Below are 23281 nucleotides of genomic sequence, written 5' to 3' on the forward strand. Positions count from 1 at the left end.
CAAAGCGACTCAAAACATACACTCAGTTTCTGGGAAAGAATGCTTGAATGAAAAAACTTGCAGAAGATGGTTTGCAAAATTCAGGAGTGGAGATTTCAGCCTTGAAGGTGAAGATCGAACAGGACGTCCAGTTGAGTTTGAGGATAAGTTCCTTGAGGCATTACTTGAAGAAAATCCTGCATTATCAGTTGAAGAATTGGCAATAAAGCTTAGTTCAAACCATACAACTGTTCATCGTCATCTTCAACAACTTGGAAAGGTTCCTAAACCTGGAAAATGGGTGCCTCATGAATTGTCCGAAAGCAACCACAAATCCTAAGTTCACATCTGCTCTTCTCTCCATTCTCGCAAACTCATTTCACCCTTTTTGGATAGATTTGTGACTGGTGACGATAAATGGATCTTCTATCAAAATGTGAAATGTCATAAACTGTGGCTTGGTAAAAGGGAAAATGCTCAACCACCACAACTAAGAAGGGAACTTCATGGGAAAAAGGTTCTTCTCTTTATCTGGTAAGATTGTAAAGGAGTAATTTTCTTTGAATTGTTACCACCCAATGCAACAATCAATGCTCAAGTATACTGTCAGCAATTAGAGCATTTGAACCAAGCTTTGAAGAAAAAAAAGACCCGCTTTAGTGAATTGTAAAGGAGTGATGTTTCATCAGGACAATGTGTGACCCCACACTGCAAAGATCACATCATAGTAGATCAAAGAGCTTGGTTGGGAAAAAATATCTCATCCACCTTATTCTTCCGACCTTGCTCCATCAGACTACTATTTGTTTCGTAGTTTACAGAATCATTTAGGGGACATAACTTTCTCAAGCCAGGAGGGGGTTGAAACTGACATTTTAGAGTTCTTCACTTGGAAACCAAAAGAGTTTTACATTGATGGGATTAAAAAGCTTGTAAATAGATGGAAGGAAGTCATAGATAATCAGGGAAAGTACATTGATGATTAAATTTCAATTAAATATAAAACATTTGATCACTTGTTTTCTTTATTCAAAATTCGGACAGAACTTAAGGGATGACCTGATATATAGAGTGTGTGTGTGTTCTGAAAAAAAAAAAAAAATTAAGATAAAATTCCATCCTGAAATATAACAATAATGATTTTTAATGTTTTCTTTTTATCTGTCAGTGTTACTATTAGTTACCTCACAGTTGTCGTGTCTTTAAATAAGGAATAGCTTAGTATATAACAGTATTTGTTCATGGGAGGTTTTAAACACAGTGTCTTTTAGCTATCAAAACAACAGTTATTTTATGGTTTGCTGATTGTGTGTGGTGATGTTGTTTGTTATTTGTCTATAAGTATCTATTTTTTCTGTTTGAATAACTGAGTTATTTGGAGTTTGGTAACTCTACTGCATACACTGTACAGTACCCAATATTGAGCCTTTCAGACTTGATTAGCTACAATCTGATTCTCTATTTTAAGTTAGTATTGTAATGGTTGCTGATATAGACATAAGGTCAAAAATTTTGTTAGAGGAGTAAATCAATTAAATTGACCCCAAAAGAATGAAAGGCAGACTTGACATTGGCTGAATTTGAAGTCTACAAATACCACAAGACATTTTCTCCAACAACTTAATGATGCTGCTTATCTGTTGCCCTAATTTAATGTTATAATGATTGTAAAGAAAAGATCTTCAGTAACCAATCACATTTTCACTTGTTAAAAAAAATATTCTGCTAAATTTGTCTTTAAATAGAAAGGCACAATGCTTAAAAGATCTAAAAATTGATTGAGACAATAAATTTGTTTTTCACAGTTGTGTTTAGGAAGAGATATCAGACGATTAGAAAAATATATAACAGATCCTATGCATATATTCAAATTTAAAGCAATCTTAGAGAACAAAACAGAAGCAAAGCTAGTTAAAAAAACGTACATGGGAAATTTTAAAAAGAACATCAAAGTTTTGTTAATCAGAGAATAAGATTAAATTTGTAATTTTTACTGTTTTTCAGTCATTAAACTGTGACCATGCTGAAACAGTACATTCAAGGGTCTGGTTGATGATATTAAGTTTAATATTTATCTCAGTATAGTGCTTATTTTATTGATTTCTATTCATATAATAGCTAAGTTACTTTTTTACATGAAGGGATGCAATTCAAAGATATATATGTTTTTACACACACGCACACACACACACACACAACAGGCTTCTAAGCAGTTTCTATCCTGCTGAATTCCACTCTTAAGACATTCATCAATATGAGGTTACAGTAGAAAACACTTGCTTAAGGTTTTGTACAAAGGGCTTAAACTCAGAACAATTTAAGTGTGCAGCTGTGGCTATTGAAATAAAGAACAAGAATTAAAATATAAAAAATTTCACTGCTTTAGCATATTCTTGAAATGCTAACTTCTTTAACTTTTGCTAGTGCAAAGCACGCACTCATGTGCACACACAGACACACACACACACACACACACACACACACACTTTCATTTCTTAATGCTAGCAAAAATTATAGAATAAAATTAACTTTTCTCGAATATATACATTTGCTTCATTTTAGACAAAATTCATTTTTTCTTTTTTTGCAAAGAGAATTTGGTCTGTTCTAAAACATTAAATCAACCTCAGGAGCACAACTTTCTGATACACCAATAGCACGTGGGTGGTGAAGTGTTTCAAAACCAACATGATGCATCAGAATGTCAGAGAATTAATACCATTAAATGATTCCCTAATTATTGAAAAAGTTTTTGTTCTCTGCTCATTGAATCTAATTATGATAATTGAAATACTCCGTTTGATAACTGCAAACCATCACCATCACTCTAGTGTTTCTGATGCTTTTTTTTCCTTTTGTTTCTTCTTAACAAGTACATAATTGTTTCCTTTTTGTTGTCATGGGAATTGATCTGTTACTCTAAAGATCACTGTGTTTTACACTGAGCACTCTACTTCAACATTATATGGATTCTTTGAATCTCAATTCCTTGTTTAATTTTGTCATCAAGTAATGGATTTTAAACCTGCTGTGTAAATTCTTAAATGGATTATGGTGAAATTAACTAGCATTAAGCTTGCTTACACTTTATGCAAGTGACCGTTTTGTGAAGCCTTCTAAATGTTAATCACATGATCTTCTTGGCAAAGTAGCAGAAAATGTTCTTTCCATGATTAACTGTTTTCAGACATCTGCCACCGTCTCTGCTGAGTTGTGATTTCTTCTAGAAGAAATTTAATGAAAATATTTAGTTAAATTAGACTTTAAAGATAGTAAAGATGGTAGTGTAGTTGCTGAATTGAATTTGGTTGTTCACGTTGCAATATTAGTTTGTTTCACTGAAAATTTTTTGTGCTTGTGTTTTTCTTACAGTGAAAAGTTTGAAGTCATTGTTATAGAACTGTTTGGTATGTTGGAGTTAAGACATGTCTCAATGTTTGTTTAGAAGAATTAATGTGTTGAGGTCCCTGGTTGATGATGTATGTCCTTGGAAAAAACTGTACATCTGTCCACATGAAACAACCTGCATAAATGCAAAACCTGAATAGAAAAGGTTAAGAAAAAGAAAATTTGTATACTGAAAATATTAACAATTAAATCCAATTATTCTTTCAGGCATTATTAACTACTAACGGACCAAGCACTAACAGAATGGATACCCGATATTCAAGACTTGACACAGAGATGGAAAGAAGTAACCAAAGATTTATTGATGATAATGAACAACAACAACAGGTTATAACTTTAAATTGAATGTCTTCTGGTTAAAAGTGGGGCTATTTCAGGAAAATAACTATTCAGTTTTCGATTTTTATAAGAGTTTTGGATGATGAAAAAGTTACAAAATAACCTTAAATGCTGCCTGAATATACAGACCTTTTCAAAGTTTCAACATGTTATGAAACTGTACTTGTGTGAGCCTCTTGAATACGTACCTTTATACATGTATGTTACATAAAAACTGCTCTGGGACCAGTATCATCATCATCATCACCACCATCATCATCATTTAACATCCATTTCTGGTATACTTAAACTGTGTATGAGCTTGTGTGTAAATATTCACTTGTACTTATCAAAAGATATATATGCATGCATACAATCTATTTTCTCAATGTCCACTGTTCCATTCTTGCATGATTTTCATAAGTCTTTAACATTCCATCATTTTATCTGCAAGAACCAGTTTTTAACAGATCTGAATCAAATTTTCTTTGACATCTACTGTGTCAGAGAGGGCTTGATATGAAATAAGGCTCCCAGATACACAACATACACACTCATGCAATTATATACACATTGATGCAACCACCTATATATATATACTCTGACACAATTGTATTCACATGTATACATGTGCAATTGTTTGAGAGGCAACTACATATATACATAGATGCACATACAAAACTACATGTATGCACCCAATTTCCTACTTGTACAAAGTTACATACAAGCAGACATACTCTTACATATGCACAAACACACCTACACACATATGTCCAATTATGGAAGCACACAACTACACAGCATACACAAACTATATACACGTACATATATTTACACACTCTTGCACAACTAGAAACTTGTACCCAACTACCTACCCATACCCAAATACATGCATGCCCACCACTACACACATACATGTACTCAGTTACAGACACACATGCAATACTACACACATGTGTACACACAGTTGTATATATGCAGGCATGCAACTCCATTCATACATACGCATGTACATAGATACATTCAAATGTACTCATATACTTATAAACAAACTACACACACATGTATACATTCATGCAAGTTACATACACACACACACATACACACACACTTTCAGTTATACTTCCATGTTCCTAACCACATGTAATACAACATACACACATATTACAGAAGTTGAGATATTATACAAATAGTTTCTATAGCAACATTGTAGGGGCTGATGGTTAGTTATCTAACCAACAAATTGTGTGTTACTTTTTTATGCTGGAGGTGATGGTGGTGAGAATGATGATGATGATTATTGTAATAAGAATAGCTTGAAGCTGCTGCTGATAGTGATGAAAATCTGGTAATGATGATTGCATTTTAGGATTATAATGTGTTTTTAAAGAAGCTATTATCGACCAAAGCAAATTCACATGTGCACATGTAAGCACGTATTCACTCACTCTGAACAAGTTACTCAGAATGCTGAAGTGGTATATCAGCTCACTGTACAGGCAACACATATGCTTACTGTTGCAGTCACACATGCCAGCTCAAGAACTTACTTGCAAGCAGGGAAATGTAAACAAATGTACATGGACAAATGTGTATAGAGATGCTGCACTTGGAGACATACAGCCAAGTGTTAACAGATGTACTTGTATGAGTGTGCATAGACAGACACAGAAATAGTTGTATAGAAGCATTCATGCAAATATGCATAGACATGTTTATTCAAGTGTAACCAAACACAGATACCTATGCAAAGTTCTACACACGTGTAACATACCTGTATATATACACAAACATACATAATGCATGTACATGGACACACACTTGCAGGAGCTACTCATACAGATGCTCACACCAGTATGGAAAGTTGATTTAAGAAATTCCTTTTGCAAGTCTTTGGTTGTGGGTTAAACTCCATTGGAAAGCAAACTGAAAAAAGAGTCCTCAACTACCATAGATTAAAACCTTTTGAGTGAAATTTGGGAGAGAGAAAACTGTGTGGAAGCCCATGCCAGTCTTTATCAAGTTAACCTTTAACCTATGATCATTGACGTTCCAACATGACCATGATGTATTTTTTATGTATAGTCTCCTGCGTTATCCAATGTGTCTTTTATTTTTTAAAGGAAATTGTAATTTAGAGATGTTTGGCTGGTTATCTGAGAAGCTGAGGATGATAGTACATGGCAGATTATACTATATGTGATGACAGCAACAAGACATTGATCAGATGAAGTCTTATAGGCATTATTTTTGATAATTTAGAATGATTTATCTCATTACTTTGTCTTACATCAGTTGTAAAATTGTATTTTCATCTTTATAGATGTTGATTAACAATCAAGATGACCAACTGGACATGATAGGAGCCAGTGTTGGTGTTCTGAAAAATATGAGTCACCAAATCGGCAATGAACTGGATGACCAAAATGTGTAAGTTTTCAAAAATACAATATCATAGTTTATATCTGTATTTTGCATCTGTCCGCCTGACATTATTACTTTTGCAATCTTTGCTGAAATTATATAATGGCTATGTCCCTGTCATAGGAAGACATTTTAAATATATCTCTGTATGATGCATTGTTGCTAGTATTTTTATAAACCTTTAAGCCATTCTGATGTTGTTGATTAGTCCTGGTTAATTCTGCTTGAGTAGGCCTCCGAAATACAACTAACACTATGGACCCTTTACATTTGATTAATTCTTGTACGGTGGAGGCGCAATGGCCCAGTGGTTAGGGTAGCGAACTCGCGATCAAAGGATCGCGGTTTCGATTCCCAGACTGGGCGTTGTGAGTGTTTATTGAGCAAAAACACCTAAAGCTCCACGAGGCTCCGGCAGGGTATGGTGGCGACCCTGCTGTACTCTTTCACCACAACTGTCTCTCACTCTTACTTCCTGTTTCTGTTGTGCCTGTAATTCAAAGGGCCAGCCTTGTCACACTCTGTGTCACGCTGAATATCCCAGAGAACTATGTGAAGGGTACACGTGTGTGTGGAGTGCTCAGCCACTTGCACATTAATTTCACGAGCAGGCTGTTCCGTTGATCGGATCAACTGGAACCCTCGTCATTGTAAGCGACGGAATGCCAACAATTCTTGTACAGTATCCACAATTCTTATAGTAACTGAAGACAGACAATGTTTGTGGAGTAAGTGTTTGCAAAACTTTAGACTTCTTAGGATACACTTAGGTAGTTGATAACCCAAAACTGAATTAGTACCTTGTGTTCCAATTTCTAATGCTGTTAATTTGGTGTTTATATGGGCATTTTGATTTTTATTAATTATCAATTATTGTCTTTGAAAAGTGTTGTTGCTATGTTAAGTACATTTGTAAGTTATTTTGGGAATTTTTCTCAGTCTTTATGTTAGTTCTTTTATATATAGATATGACTTCTTTCAGCTTCCATCTCCCAAATCTATTCACAAGGCTTTGGTTGTCCTGATGCTACAGTAGAAGACACTTGCCCTAGGTGACATGCAGTGGAACTGAACCCAGAACCATGTGGTTGGGAAGCAAGCTTCTTACCACACAGCCACACCTGCATCTATATGTCACACCTGTGCCTATATAAAAAATATTATGACCCCATTGTGATTCAGACACGGAGCCTTCTGGTCAATTTTGTTACCAATTTTATTTTGTTTACAGAATTTGTTTTGTGTGGTAGTCTTGGGAATTGGTGATGAATTGTTCAGTCAAGGAAAGCTTCTATTTTTGTTTAACCCTTTGGCAGTCATATTACTGTCAAATGTACTGCCTATTTATTCACATTATTTTGAATCAATCATGCATTATCTTATAGCTTCAAGATTTCAGTGATGTGACTCTTTATTTTTAGAATGACATTGTTGAGCAAGTGTGAAAAGCTGGATCTAGCCAGTATGAACATAAAACAGGTAGAATATTTGGGCTGAATATGGCCAGTTTAAATGCTAAAGGGTTAATGTCTCAGTCAATAAAAAAATCAGTGCTTCTTTGAAAACCACTTCTACCATGGTAAGCATGTCCTCAATGTGTGTCCCCCATGCCACACTCTGTCAATGGAAATGACTGATTTTGTTAGCTCTAGTGATTATTTACTTTGTCATATTTGTAGTATTATTCTATGTACATAATGTTGTATGTGTTGCTGTGTGCATGTTCCTTTATTGTTGCTATATTTACATTTTTCTTTGCAGAATGTTAAGAGACTTTCACAAAGATTTGGAAAGTGCTGATTCTAGATTAGACAGTGTGATGAAGAAAATGGCAAAAGTGTTACACATGTCAAATGGTTTGTTTTTCTTCTTCTTATCTTCACCTACCTGTTCCTCTTCATTATCAATTTCATTCTTATCATGTAAACAATTTCTTTTACCATTTCTAAGATATTGGCTTTGCACATCACTGATTATCATGCCTTCCTACCAACTGGATTTTTTAATTACAAGCTTCTGTTTTAGGTTGTTAAATTTCATATTTGCTTTTACACTCCTTTTTTTTGCCAAGTCTCATACCCTTTAAACAGAATCTTCCTACATTTTGTTTTAATTATCTATTTATTATTTCCTTTTAAACCTCTTTCATATTTTCATTCTATTCTACTTTTCTTCCCTCATTCTTCTACTCAACTTGGTTTATACCTCTAGAGTCTGTTTCATATGAATGATGACTCTGAGCAATTAATCTCATTGGTCTACAACAAGAACCTGTTCTTCTCCTTCTTTCATACTTTAACCCCCTCATTTAGCACGAAGCCAACCTCCCTGTGATTGGGGTTCATAGTCTTATATGAGCTGCATAGCATTAGTAGTATTAGTGTCATGAAAAAAAGCACCCAGTATACTTTGTGAAGTGGTTGGCATTAGGAAGGGCATCCACCTGCAGGAACCATGCTGAAGCAGATGTTGGAGCATGATGCAGTCCTTGAACCCGTTGAATCCTGTCATACTGCCCAACCCATGCCAATATAGAACATGGACATTAAATGCTGATGATTTATGTTTTTAAATATGCGATTGAGAAGACCCAGCAAGTAAAGTGAGATCACAGCTGTAGCTTATACCAGTGTCGCATAACCACCCCATTGAAAAATACCCTTGAATCATTGGGCGATGCGCTGCACTTGAAAAGACCTACTGAGTCGAGTAAAATCAAAAATCAAAATGAAAATGGAAATTGTAGTTGTGGCCAATGCCAGTGCTGCCTGACTGGCACCCATATTGGTGGCACATAGTAAGCACCATTCAAGCATGGGTCGATTCCAGTGCTGCCTGACTGGCTCCCTGTGCTGGTGACACGTAAAAAGTACCATTCGAACATGGTCGATGCCAGTCTCTCCCCCCACCACTACTGGCTCTTGTGCTGGTAGCACGTAAAAAGCACCATCCGAACGTGGTCGATGCCAGTGGCATGTAAAAAGCACCCACTACACTCTTGGCGTAGTTGGCATTAAGAAGGGAATCCAGCTGTAGAAACCTTGCCAGATCAGATTGGAGCCTGGCACAGCCTACTGGCCTACCAGTCCCCAGTCAAACCGTACAACCCATGCCAGCATGGAAAATGGACGTTAAACGATGATGATGATGATGATAATTTTCTATGCTTACTCATGCATAATACCATACATTTACAAAGGATTTCTGTCACCAATACTTTTGCAAGTGGGATTAGGTTTATGTTTTGCATTTGTCTAAGGTTAAAACATACCTAGAGTTGTCTAAAATATTAACCATTCTTGGAGTAGTTAGCATTAGGAAGGGCATCCAGCCGTAGAAACCATGCCAAATCAGATTGGAACCTGGTGCAGCTCCCCAGCTTACCAGTTTTCAGTCAAACCGTCCAACCCATGCCAGCATAGAAAACAGACATTAAATTATGATGATGAGATTTCTTTTTCTGTCTGTGCATAATTATTACAAATAATGTTTTCCATGTAGATGGCATCTGAATAATTAAACCTCAGTGATTAATTAGTTTAAATATATTTAAAAACACATTTCTTTTCTTCATCTCATTCTTCTTCACTGAAAAACTTTACCCAACATAATTCTCTCCTTGTAATATTCAAAGATACTTCAATTTTTGCAGAATTAATTTTGACCAATAACCTAAATATTATTAATTATCATTTATTACTAATACTCTAATATAATTCCCTTAGACATAACAATAAATTCTTCTGTGACTTATCTCCTTTCAATGATTCTGACCCCTAGCATCATTACTGTGTCTGTCTGTCTGTCTGGTGTGACAATGAATTTAGAACTCTTAATTCAATCTAGATTTAAAATGGCTGTAATACTTGATGATATTACATTCAGATGTCTTTATCATTAGTGAGAGTTAATTTTCAGGTACTGCATTTGAAGTCAGCTGCTGTATGTTCTTGTAAGTGATCCCTCTGAGGGAATTCATTTCTTTTTAGGGGCTTTTGTTGGTACAGACAAAGTCTTTGACAGGGTCCCCTGCTACCTTATCTGGTGGGAGATGCAGAAGCTAGGGATAGATGAATGGTTGATGAGAGCTGTAGAAACCATGTACAAGGACGCTGTCACTAAGGTGAAAGTTGGCCATGAGTGTAGCAAGGAATTTAGTGTACAGACAGGAGGCCACAAAGGATTGGTTCTCAGTACCCTCTTGTTTATCATAGTCCCCAGGCTATAACTGAGGAATTTAAGGTAGGCTGCCCTTGGGAGCTCCACTACACTGATGACCTTGTTCTTATTGCTGAATCCAGGTGTGGAAGCAAGGTCAGGAATCAACAGGCCATAGAGTTAATTTAGCAAAAGCCAAAGTCCCAGTAAGAAGGAAAATAGACAAATCACAGATCCTCTCAAGGAGACAAGCCTTCTTGATATGTAGAAAAGGTGTTCGTAGAAACTCCATACAGTTGACCCAATGCAAGCTGTTGACACATAAAAGGTGCACAGGAAGGTTAACAGAGAAAGTAGTCATCGTATGTGGCAGATGTGCAGGTGCATTAAACACCAGGAATGTACAGAAAATAGACTCCCTCAAATGTCCAGGTGGATCTTTAGAAGTAGTAGATAGTTTCCATTACCTTGGCAACCATGTTAGTAATGGAGGAGATAGTTCTGAAAGTGTAACTGCTAGAATATGAATGGGCTGGTCAAAATTCAGAGAGCTACTATCTTTGTTAGTAACAAAGGGCCTCTGCCTCAGAGTGAAAGGCTGATTGTATGATGTCTGTGTACAAACAACTATGCTACATGGCAGTGAGACATGCGCTGTAACTACTGAGGTCATGCAAAGGCTTGAAAGAAATGAAGCCAGCATGTTCTGCTGGATGAGTGTTTCAGTGTGCATGTACAACAGTGTGATTTGAGAGAAAAATTGGGTATATGAGTCATAAGATGTAGTGTGCAAAAGAGAAGACTGCACTGGTATGGTTATCATGTGCCAATCTCTAATTGTGGAGGAAATGTGTGGAAGAGGTAGACTCAGGAAGACATGGGACAAAGTGATAGGAAAGGATCTTCAAACATTGGGCCTCACAGAAAAGACAACAGATGGCAGTTTCTGTGTTTGAGATGACATGTCAAGCTAAGTAAAATTGTAGCCGTCCATGCATAGAGGCATGTCCTCTACATCCTTCTATCAGCTGAGAGAACTTGGTCTTGTGAGCTCATGGGTGCTAGTGCCACATAAAAGCACCCATGCTATGTAAGTGCCTGTGACAGTGCCACATTTAAAGCACCCAGTACATTCTGTAAAATGGTTGATGTTAGGAAGGGCATGCAGCTGTAGAAATCATGCCAAAACAGACAAATGAATCCCAAACAGCTCTGTAGCCGACCAGCTCCTGTTAAACCATGCAACCCATTCCAGCATGGAGAATGGATGTTAAATGATGATGATGATTTAGTGATGTGCATTTGATGAACATTATTTTTTACCATGTGATTGACCAGTGAAATTACTTGCAACAAATGTATTTATCATGATTGGATCAATGGGGAGCCATTGTAGTGAATTAGAGACGTAATTTAAAGTGGAATTATTTATGCAGCATCGACTGACATACATTGCTCTTGACTGTATCACAATATCTGAGAATTAAATTAAGGGTATTTCATTTATTTCACTGGAGTGATAAAATCAATTGTATGATCCTTTGTGGTATTAGTTTATGTTAGCTAAAATGAACTAAGGTGATATAGAAGAAAATGATATGCTTCATATGGATTTGTTCACAGGATCTATGAATAGATTCAATAACTTATTCTCTCATACATCACTCAGTCACCATTAGCTTTTCTTCCTTACTCCTTGTACATAATGCTTGAATTTATTTACTCGTGTTTTTTTTCTTCTTTATTTTACTTTCAGATCGACGCCAATGGTGTGCAATTGTTGTGTTGATAGTTATAATGGTGATTATCATAGCTCTATTTTTTATACTCTGATGAAGTGGGATTGTTGCTGGCATTGTGGTTTCTTTTTTTTTTTTTTTTTTTTTTTTTTTTTGAGGTGGGTGGGTATGGATAGGAATGGTCGGTATATGGCCGAAATCATACAAGTGTCTGAGCTACTCTACAACAACAACACCAACATGAAAAGAAAAGAAGAAAAAACAAAATGGAAAAAAAGAACAAATAATAAACACACAAAAAGTGGTTATTTGTTCCTGCCTGATTTTGGTGATTCTATGCATATTCTGAATACACTAAACTTTTAACAGCAACACCAGTAGTAACAACAACAGTTTGTAGCGCAGCCACTGCCTGCACTGGGCTGCAGAAGAAACTCCCAACCATTGATAATACCCCCTTCCCCCCACATTCACATTTCTGTAACTAAAACAACAAAGCACCACTCAGTTCTAGTGTCTGTGTTTGGGATATGACGCCTGTTCACTGCTGTCCATTCTTCGAGGACTTTCAGAAGTTCAGAAGTCTGGAAGCTGAAAATGTTGGCTGATCTAGAAGATAGAAGTGTGGCCTGCAACATTCCAGCACCTGTTATGGTCCAATGTGAATCTCTTGTAAACAGATTTATAAATCAAACAGACAAGATTTGGTTTTGTTTATATTTTATTAATACCATTATTATTATTGATTTTTGGTTCTTCTTTTATTCTCAAAGACACTGGTTGGTATAAAGTGAAAGGAGGGAAAAAAACGAAAAACAGAAAATAAGACACTTATCAACTTACTAATTAAGCTAACAAAAACTTTGTATGTCTTGAGGCCTATTATTTACTCTTCATTACAAACATCCTTAGATTTTCTGCACACACACACACACACACACATACATGGTGTCATATATTGATACACATGTACAAACATATGTGAAATATTTGCAGTTTCCAAAAGACTTGTTTCTAATTTAACTATTTTAGTTTAATCATAATTTTCATCATCACCATCATTAATCATGTTTCTCTTTTCTGTTAAATTTTACTTTCAACACTTAAATATAAAAACTATAATACTTGAAAAAAAAAAAAAAATACCAACAAAGTAAATGAAACCATTTACTAAAGCTATAGACATGTTCCAATGTAAATTTGATTGGTTAGTTCAATTTGTTTGAGAAAGAAAAGAAAATAATAAATTATGCAACATACCTTCAGAAGAAGATAGACTGAAAGTAGTATCTTCTTTTATTGCTTTTGTTTTTGTTTATTCTTGTTTTTAATATATAAAAACCAACCCCGATTAATTTGTTTTAATGAATTTTAAATTTCGAATGAATTATAGACTGAATGAAACTTTTATTTCTTATTGTTTTTGTTGTTATTGCATCCCTGTTCCCTTCTTAATACACATGATAATAGTGACGACAATGAATAGCTTTGAGTACTTAAAGAAATCATTGCTATCAGTAATGGAAAAACATGATAAGGCTGAATGGATCGTAAGCTTTAGTTTGTTTCTTGTTATTCTAAATTTTCATATCCTGCTGGACATTTTATGCTAGCAACCCTCGTCATTGATACACTTAAGTGGACTCACTTGATTTCATTCCTTCTTTACAAAACTAAACCTTGAGTTCAGTAAAAAAGAAAAATACAAGTCACCATCGTCTTTATAATTAACTATTGGTGAGTATCACAGTTAGGTGATGAGTTAACCCTTTAGCATTTAAACTGGCCATATCTAGCCAACATAATCTACCTGTTTTATCTTCTGACTGGCCTGACGAAATGCTTAGCGGTATTTCATCTGCCGTTACGTTCTGAGTTCAAATTGCACCAACGTCGACTTTGCCTTTCATCCTTTCAGGGTCGATTAAATAAGTACAAGTTACAAACTCTGGTCGATGTAATTGACTTAATCCCTTTGTTTGTCCCCTGTGGGCAATAAAGAAATAAATATTCTACAAATAAACAATCATGTCATTGAAATCACAAAGCTATGAGATAATGCATGACTAATTCATATCAATGTGAAGAAATAAGCATTACATTTAACAGAGTAATTAGTCAGTGAGGGTTTCAATTCCTTGTCTGGAGTTACCTAATTTTACTGATGTTTCTGATCCTCTTAGGATTAGTATGAATGTCATCATTTTCAATTCCACCATCTCCTTTTACTCTACTTTTTTTTTAACGGGTTTCATTCATGTTTGTTTAAGAACTTCTCTGTGGTAGAAGTTCTACATCAATACAAAACTGCGTTCTGATTTTAACTCTTTTGAATCATAGAAGAAAAAAAAAAATTGACAAATATACATTGGAGTTTGTAATGAAATCAAGAAATGTAAAATCTGAAGATGTCACAGTTGTCTACCATTATTTTCTCTTAAAACAAGCTGTTATGAAACAGTATTTCTTTTCATTTCCAACTTATTCTAAGACAGTTGTGTATTTTATTTTTCCTCCTAAATTTACTCTTTCTTTTAGCTGATAGGACAAATGAAATTAAGTTTATAAATATGAGATTTTGTGTACATTTAGGTAAATATATAGTTAACTCTTTAGCATTCAAATTTTTGTCAAACGTAATTTTTTATTTTTTTTATTCAAAATGTTTAAAATTAATCATGCATTATCTTATAGCTTTGAAGTTTCAGTGATGTGGTTGTTTATTGTTAGAATGTCAGTGTTGGGTAGATACAAGAGGCTTGGATGGCCAGTTTCAATGTGAAACATAGACTATTTGGGCCAGATATGGCCGGTTTAAATGCTAAAAGGTCAAACCATACCATTGTATCTTACCCTTATAAATATTTCGGCTACTATTACTGATCCTCAATAGATGCAAAGTAGAAATAAGATTCCCATCCACTGATGAGAATATCTACTTGGATATATTTGTGGAAACATGGTATGGATTGAGTTATTTACTTACACATATATCATCAATTCTACATATTGTTTACAAGATGCAACCCAAAATGGTTATTTTAATGTCCATTTTTTCTATACTGGTATGAATTGGACTACTATTTAGTACTACATATCGCTTCTCTTCTCGATCTTAAGCCATTTCAACTGTTAGGCACATCTTGACAGCCAAATGTGTTGCTTTCTACTGAATGCCATGGTTTCAATCAACAGGTGCACAGCATTCATCCCACTGTAATGTGTGAAGAGAATAAACAGCATAGGTGCAGGCTTGGTTGTGTGATTGATAAGTTTGTTTTGTAACTTGTTTTGGCTCAGTCCCATTGTGCAGGTGTCTTCTACTACAGCCCTGAGCCAGTTAATGCCTTCTGAGTGAATTTGGTAAACAGAAATCTTGTGAAAGCCCCTTGTAAATATATGATATGTATATTTGTGTCTCAGAGCTCAACAACCAATGTTGATTCGTTTACATCCCCACAACTTAGTGGTTTAGCAAAAACAGCCCATTAGAATAAGTACCAGATTAAAAAAAAAAAGTACTAGGGGCTATGATTGACTAAAATCCTTCAAGCTGGTGTCCCAGCATGGCCATAGTCCAATGAATGAATCAAAAGAAAGCATATATACAATTTGTAATTTTCTCTTAAAAATCAAAATAGCTTTGCTTATTTTTCAAGAAGCAGTTAGAGCCCAAGATGTGATTCTCAAGTTACAGTTTAGGTATCTCCATTGCTTTTTCCCAAAACCCATATAACTTCATATTTGTAAATATTACTTGAATGAGAGAGACACTTCTAAGAAATCTTTACTGGCAATGTTGCATATATATTTTACATTAAAATAACTTATTTCTTGTATTGCTATTCATAAAAAAAACATTTTCATACATATAAGTGTATTTAAGTGTGATGGCATTCAGACTACTGACAGATGCTGTTTCTTTCTCTGGTTAATTAAAAAGATTTTCTTTAAGCGAAGTACAATACACTAATTGACCCACTCAACTCCTAAACAGTGGTGTGACCTGCTCCAGTTCTCCCTCAAACCGTTATTGTGTTAAAAAAGGACTATGTAGTCCAGGATATGCTATTGCTGAATAGCCCTAACTTTAAATGTTTTTAATCAAGACTAAACAACCCCACTAAACTGTCATCAGTGACACTATTGCTTCTCTTGAATAATATATTTGTCTCACCCATGCTAGCACGGAAAGCAGATGTTAAGCAATGATGATTAGTCTGTCATCTAATTTTATAAATCATTCAAGTGTAGCACCTTGGCCCTTCTAGTTCATCTGCCCATTAAGATTTGGTTTTAATGAGATAGAATCATGTTCAAGGCTCAAGTTATTCAATATAAACTGCAGCCTTCTTGGGTGACATTTTTTGTTATGTAAACAATTGATGAAAAAGTTCAGATAGGAACAACTGTCTCCCTGCAAGTTAACCTGGTTGATGTGCATACTTTTAGAGAAACATTATCTAAATCTGGACCAATTGAGATTTCTATGTGGTTGCTTCATCTGATAGAAATAGTAGCCATCACCCACCCACCCAGCCTTATCTTTAGAAGTTAGACACATAGGAGAATATAGTTAAAAAATAACACTGATCATGATTGTAATGTTTTGATCATAGGTTTGCTCTGGAGTGAAACTACACTATCCAATTTCTTATTACCTTTGTTATGTGGAATAGTTAGTTTTGAGTAAAATTAAATTCATCACCTGTTTATTAGATAATAATTTTAGGAATGCCTAAAACATTCTTTTTCATCAACTTGTCTGGATTTTCTCAGGAAAAGTTGCAAATAATTGTTTTCCCTTAAGAACTAAGCACAGGGTTTGTTTTGTCACAACCATTTTTGTAACAGAATGAAGCTCTAATGTAAAAGGGCTACATTCAGAATAACTATTGGCAGTTTGTGGTTCTGTGTTCCAGGATCACTGAAGATATTTTTGGTGAATGCAATATATACAAGTAACAGCTAGAGTTGTAAGGAAACAATACTTTTCAGTAATTATACAGCCTACCTAAGGCAAGTACAGCTCTACAAAGATTATTGCTCTCAATATACCAATTTATTCAAGGTTTCAGTCTTGATTATAAATGGCATCTATTTACAACTAGGTTACTGAGCTGTTATAAATTTAGTGAATTGATACAAGCTGTAATACAGTGTAAATTGTATTTTCTAGTATAATCAAAAGATTATTGGGATTATCAGGACACTGAAGAAGGAATCATTTGTACATTCTCTTGGATGATAATAAAAGGAAACAATCAATTTTTTGTCTGCTCTATATGTATAAAATATTTCCAAATATAAAGACCAGTATTTAGAAATTTATAAAGAATTTGCCCCTATTTTTATGTAGATTCATTGGATTAGGAAAGTAGTATTAAGTTTATTTTGTTTTTATGATTAGTCAGAAGAGATTAAATGACATTTATGTTGATTTGGTCTTTACTTTGAAATTTATTAACAAAAATGCTTTGTGGAAATAAACCTTGGATTATGGTTTATTTTAGTGGAAATGACGTTGAAATTCTAACATTGTACCTTGAATTTGTTTAGAATTTATTATTAGTAGTAGTAACACTTCTAAATTTTTTTTGTTGCTAACTGAATTGTTGATATCCATAGCTGTGATTTGAGTTAAGTGACTGGGGTAAAGTCTGGAGTATTGGATTTAGATGTTGCAGGAATGTTGATATTAAAACAGGATTTGTTTGTTTGTTTTTTGATGTTTTTTTTTTTTACTTCTTCGATATTCACTGTGAATGTGTATAGAGTGAACATTTATGGTTATTTTACAAGATGCCTTTGGAAAAAAGGCATGAAAATTGCCTCCTCACCAGCTCTATGAGCTGACTTGATTTGAAAATGAAAAACTGACTTATTTAGATATTGTCATTCTTACTTTAACTCTGTTCAAATCTGGTGTCAAATATTTCGTAGTTTAAAAACAAAATTTCTGTAGAATTTTTGGGAATGCAAAGTCATTACAAAGATTTGTTTTTTAATTAAGATTTTTTTTTCTTTGAAAACTTAAAAATCATATAAAGTTTGTAGGAATGTAGAAGCAAAGAAATACAAAGAGTATTTAAACCAGCAGAGATTCCTTAAAAAAAAAAAGGAATGTAACCCAACCCCACTTTATTTCACCAGACAAATCTGTTCTTCCAGTGTTTGACTGTTTTACTTTTAACACCTGTGAAGTAATACTATAGCCATTAAGGTTTTATGGGATGTAATCTTAAATAAGGGAAAGTAATACTAAACAAAAATCTGTTTTAGGACCCTTCTAAATCAAAGACTGCTGCCTTGATGCAGTGTTAAGTTCTCAGTGTAATGAGTTTTGTTGCAATTATTTTTATTTCCAGTTAATAGAACAGGCATTGACATCACTAATTCTCTATTTCCTTTCTCCAAAATATGTAAGAAAGTATTTTGTTTGAAATTTCTAATTGATTGACTTTGAAATATTTGAGAGAGTATGTAAAACTTGTAAATAAAGCATTATATAAAGATATTTTTTCCTTATAAATTTGCAATGAAAAAACCATTTGAAAATATGGATAAATATTGTGTAAAATATGATTATGCCTATGTTTTGAGTATATTTCTTTGTATGAGAGAATTTGATTTCAGCACTGAAACAAACCAAATTATTATCTAGTTAGTTTGGAGCTCCATCTTAACCTATTCTCTATTAATCTCAGTCAAATGGTGGTAGGGATTAGTACAGTACTACAGTGATCACATAGATTCATATAACTTAATTTGCTCAGTCATTGCAACTCTTCTGTGTCTGGACAGGTTCATACAAGGGATAGAGATGAAAGCAACTTTTTTCAATATTATTCAAATATGTTAACTGATATTTTCATAGATATCAAATTGGAATTTGATTTTACAAGCTGAAAACAATATTTCATTGGTAATATATACTCTTAGAGTCGGTAACAACACTTGAAATAAAACTGCATTGCACCAAATTAGATATTTTCCAATCATCAATAGGAAATCATTTTGAATTACCTTTAGTCACTAGCCTTAATAGTAAAGACAGACTAGTCATCCAAAGATCTCAGAAAGAAATGTGAGAAAAAGTGCTAGAGTTTTCTCTCTAACATCATTGAAATTAAATTACTTCATAAACAGGTTCTGCTCAACTAGCAAGCAAGGTCTGTTGTGTAGCTAGTCTTAAAGTTAAAAAAAACATCTGGAATCAAGTTTTAAGAGTGCTGTGTGTGTGCATTTGGTTCTGACAAGAACATCACTAATGATGGAAAGAAGCAATGAAAATCATGGTGAAAGTAGAAGGTGCGTATTTTGTGTAGTTTTTGGAGGCTCAATTTTGAGAAATAGTTAACTAGAGCACTTAGAGTTGCAGTGTGGCTATGTTATTTGTGGTGGAAGTGGTGGTTATAATATGAACTGTGGTGTAAACAATGCTGAGAATGCTACTAATAGACGTTGCAGAATGTTAACTTTTAGCCACATAAGATGCTGTGCATCTTTAAATGTATTCTGTGTAGATACAAGGAAGGGAAATAACAATAGCATTAGTAGCTGGAAGTGGATACTGTTGATAGAAGTACTGGATAGAGTAGGAAATGAATTCTAATGCATGAAGAGATGACATATGAGATAAAGCACTTCAGTTTAACTGAGGTAAGTGAAATAGTGCCAACACAGTGAGCAAGGTGAAAATCTGTACGTCAGTATAGCCTCCAAAAAGATTAACATAACTGGACTCTAGCTTGGTATCTGTAATAACTCTAATGGTACAAGTAATGAAAGAGGAAGCAATTTAGGATGAGTTTAACTATATAAGTCAGCAAGATTGGATTTAATTATGGAGAGATGACCAAGGATTTACTTTAGATTGCATAGTGGAAGCAGATCAGAAGAGGTTACATTTTGAACTGTTACAATATTGGATCTTTTCTGTTTGGCTGCCACTTTACAGTTTCTGTTCCCATTGACTTCATATTTGGTGTAATGGTGTTGTTTTGTATGCTAATCATTGTCATAAAATTCATTTTCGTCATAGATCAGTAAATAAAGAGTAAACAGCTTTTAAAGTTTGCAAGTTTTAGGTAACTTTAGACAGTATGCTACAGACACATTCATGCCTGTTTCCATAGTAATGAGTCAAGCATGAACTCTTGTCTGCAGGAAAGTACATGTGTTGACATATATTCTATGCATTAAAGTGGTCATGAGATGTAAAAATAACAGCTGAACAGGCCTTAAATCACACGCCTCCAATTTTTTTTGTTTTTAAAATTTTCTTAAAATTCCCAAAACATAAGTTATAAGGGGTTATATAGTGTGCATAAAGCAGAATTCTGCCAATATTTCATTTGTTTACAGTTTACAACACACAAAATGACAGTTTCCAAATCCTTTTTTCTAACTGGGTAAAAATGATCAAACTTTAAACCTCTACAATTTTTTTAAAATAAATTTTCTGGAAAAAGTGAAATATCTCCTGAGAAAAATATAGAAAATTACATCAATACACCAAATTTTAAATTTTTCAACAATCTTTGAAATTTCCACAGGTGCAGCCAAACAGGAAAAATCCCAATATTAGCTTCTGGTTTAATCTTAGATAATTTCAAATAGAAGAATAGGTTGTGAAGGTAATGTAAGGCTTCTTTCCAGTAGGTCAATTTGCCAGACCAACATAGTACCATTTTTATTGCTTAGTTTGAGGCCAATATTATCTCAGTTGCAAGGTGCAGCAATTTCAGATGTGTGAATATTGCAATACTTGGGTTATTTTTTGAAATTGAACAAATTCAGATTACTATAGCACTTGTTTACAAACAAGTCCACCAACTTTTACAGATATTGACTGCTTAACAAAGATATGAGGAAAGTGAAAATTTGTCTGTAAAGTTGTCCTGTCAGGCATTCCAGTTTCCTGCTGTGGAAGAATGCTTTCAGATAGTTCTGACAAAGGAAACATTTGGTGTTGATGTGTACCTTGAAATTAGTCTCTCTGTGAAGGAAACAAAGCCCAAGCCTGGTTTGCTCAGAGTTTGAGAAAGATTGATTCCTCAGAATGATTATAGGAGCAGCATATAACGTTTATCAGAAGTATGGACAGAATCAGAGACTGGATGGATGGATCAACAGAATTTGTGGGTTTTGTTTCCAAGCAATCTTTAAGTTCAATGTTAAGACTGCCAAACAAGGAAAGTTCTGGATTGAAGCAGTAAAGAAGAATAAATGGTAGAAGATACAAATAAAGAGCCTTAAGTAATCCTGTTTGTTATTGATGGGGTGAACGTTGCAGCACATAAGACACTTGGATGAAGAAAAATAATGAATTGTTGAAGTAACATGAGAACATTAAAGGATAGAATTATACTTGAAAATGATGTGAAATGATGCTGAGACCAAGAATGTGTACATGGCAACAGAAGCAAGGTTTAATGAAGATGTGTGTGATAAAGCTACTGCAGGCAGTGGAGAAAATAGATGTATATATGTTCTGTGTGGAGTCAGATCAACAAGAATCCTACCCTCTATCACTTTAGTAGTATCTTATAAGATCAATCAGCATTATCTCCAGTTGAAACATACTCATATTGTGACAAACCCCTCATTTCACTCCTCAAAAGCCTTTTGAACACACATCATCCATATCAAAACTAAAAGACATGTACCACTGTCCCATGAATAAAAGCCTTGCAAACATCTTTCAGATAGGAACTTTGCATCTTACTGTCCTCTAACATCATCAATATACAGCTAAAGGAAATATAAAACTAGACTTTCTCAAACCCTCAACTAAAACCCATAACAAACTTTCTCAACCTGATTATCTCTCACAGCAACTACAAATCAATAACAGTTAAAAAACTGCATCTTAAAGACTAAGCTTCCTCTCTAGTAACAGAAAATATTCTGGCTATAATCAATTGCTCACCTTCAACAAAGCTCAACTGCATCTGCATATCACATTCTATTTGAAACAAAGCAGCAACACTGCAAATATACATTATACACCTGTCAAAACACACACACACATACACGCAAACAAAAAACAACAACAGTACCATCATCTTCCCATCTCTTTTACTGTTGATAAAGTAGTTCTTGCTCTTCTCAACTAGCAAATATATACCAATTCCACAGCCATCGTTATTCTTTACTGCTTCACCAAAAAAAATTCAATAACTGAACCATTATTTCTGACACCAGACCCCATTACCAACCTCATTTCCTCAAAAGATATCACTCAGCAAAAATCCAAAGTGAACACTGGGTGTGAGGTTGAGGAATAGTGCCTAACATATTTTTAAAAGTAGATGTAAAAGCATTGCTGGAGAAAATTCACACAAACATAAACAAATCCCTCTAGAAGACACTTTATCCTTCCTGTCATGACTGTATCATTTTTTTCTTTGGATCAAAAATATATCGTTTAAATGATAAAATTATCTTCACTGGTTCTTGATCGGCTCCAGGTGAAACAGCCTCAGCAGTTTTTCCCTTCTTCTTTGAACTAGAATATCTCTGAAGGACTTCCTCACTCAAACCATCTGCAATAATATGTAAACAAATAAATATATATAAAAGAAAAATCAACTAAATGTTTGAAGTCATTACTGAGGTTATTTTATAGAGCATCATCCAGGTGAGAGCAAAATGTCAAGATAAAGGTACTTTTTAGACTATGAAAATAAAAGAAACTTTGCTACACAGTAATTGATCTCTTCAAGCAACATTGAGCCTCATTAATACTTAGATGGGTGACTATTTGGCTACAATATATCTAAGTGCTGTGCATGTATTTGTGTGACTTCGAAATAATTTGTTTGAAGACACCCAAAGGACTACAAAAAGTTGGATATCATTTAGTTTCTGATTGGTGACAAGTAGGCAAGTTCTATAAATCAGTTTATTTCTACATCCATAAATATCTAGAATTAATCAACAATTTGATATCACAATCTTTTTTGGTTGCCAGATCAGCATTTTCTCTCTTCAGGTTAAAATCCAGAAATTCTTTTAAAGACAAATAATGATTCATATACACTATTATATATATAATAACTCATTATATATATATATACATATATACACACACATATATATATACATATATACACACACATATATATATACATATACATATATATATATATATATACATATATATATATATATACATATATATATATATACATATACATATATATATACATATATATATATATATACATATATATATATATATACATATA

At 34.1% G+C, this 23281-nt stretch overlaps 2 protein-coding genes across 5 annotated transcripts in view; one reads left to right on the forward strand and one right to left on the reverse strand.

Annotated features, from left to right (window-relative positions):
* Positions 1–13325, forward strand: part of LOC106879764 (syntaxin-6) — a 151900-nt gene extending 138575 nt beyond the window's left edge. For all 3 annotated transcript variants that reach the window (XM_014929451.2, XM_014929449.2, XM_052971260.1), the window contains 4 exons: positions 3595–3714; positions 6029–6135; positions 7891–7985; positions 12044–13325. In XM_014929451.2, the coding sequence (XP_014784937.1) occupies positions 3595–3714; positions 6029–6135; positions 7891–7985; positions 12044–12120 (399 nt within the window). In that variant the 3' untranslated portion in view covers positions 12121–13325. The remainder of the gene's footprint in view (positions 1–3594; positions 3715–6028; positions 6136–7890; positions 7986–12043) is intronic.
* Positions 13326–17682: 4357 nt separating this feature from the next.
* Positions 17683–23281, reverse strand: part of LOC106879759 (selenocysteine-specific elongation factor) — a 34309-nt gene continuing 28710 nt past the window's right edge. For both annotated transcript variants that reach the window (XM_014929443.2, XM_014929444.2), the window contains one exon: positions 17683–22576. In XM_014929443.2, the coding sequence (XP_014784929.1) occupies positions 22416–22576 (161 nt within the window). In that variant the 3' untranslated portion in view covers positions 17683–22415. The remainder of the gene's footprint in view (positions 22577–23281) is intronic.

Source organism: Octopus bimaculoides, chromosome 10 (genome assembly GCF_001194135.2).
Source record: "Octopus bimaculoides isolate UCB-OBI-ISO-001 chromosome 10, ASM119413v2, whole genome shotgun sequence".
Lineage (NCBI taxonomy): Eukaryota > Metazoa > Mollusca > Cephalopoda > Octopoda > Octopodidae > Octopus > Octopus bimaculoides.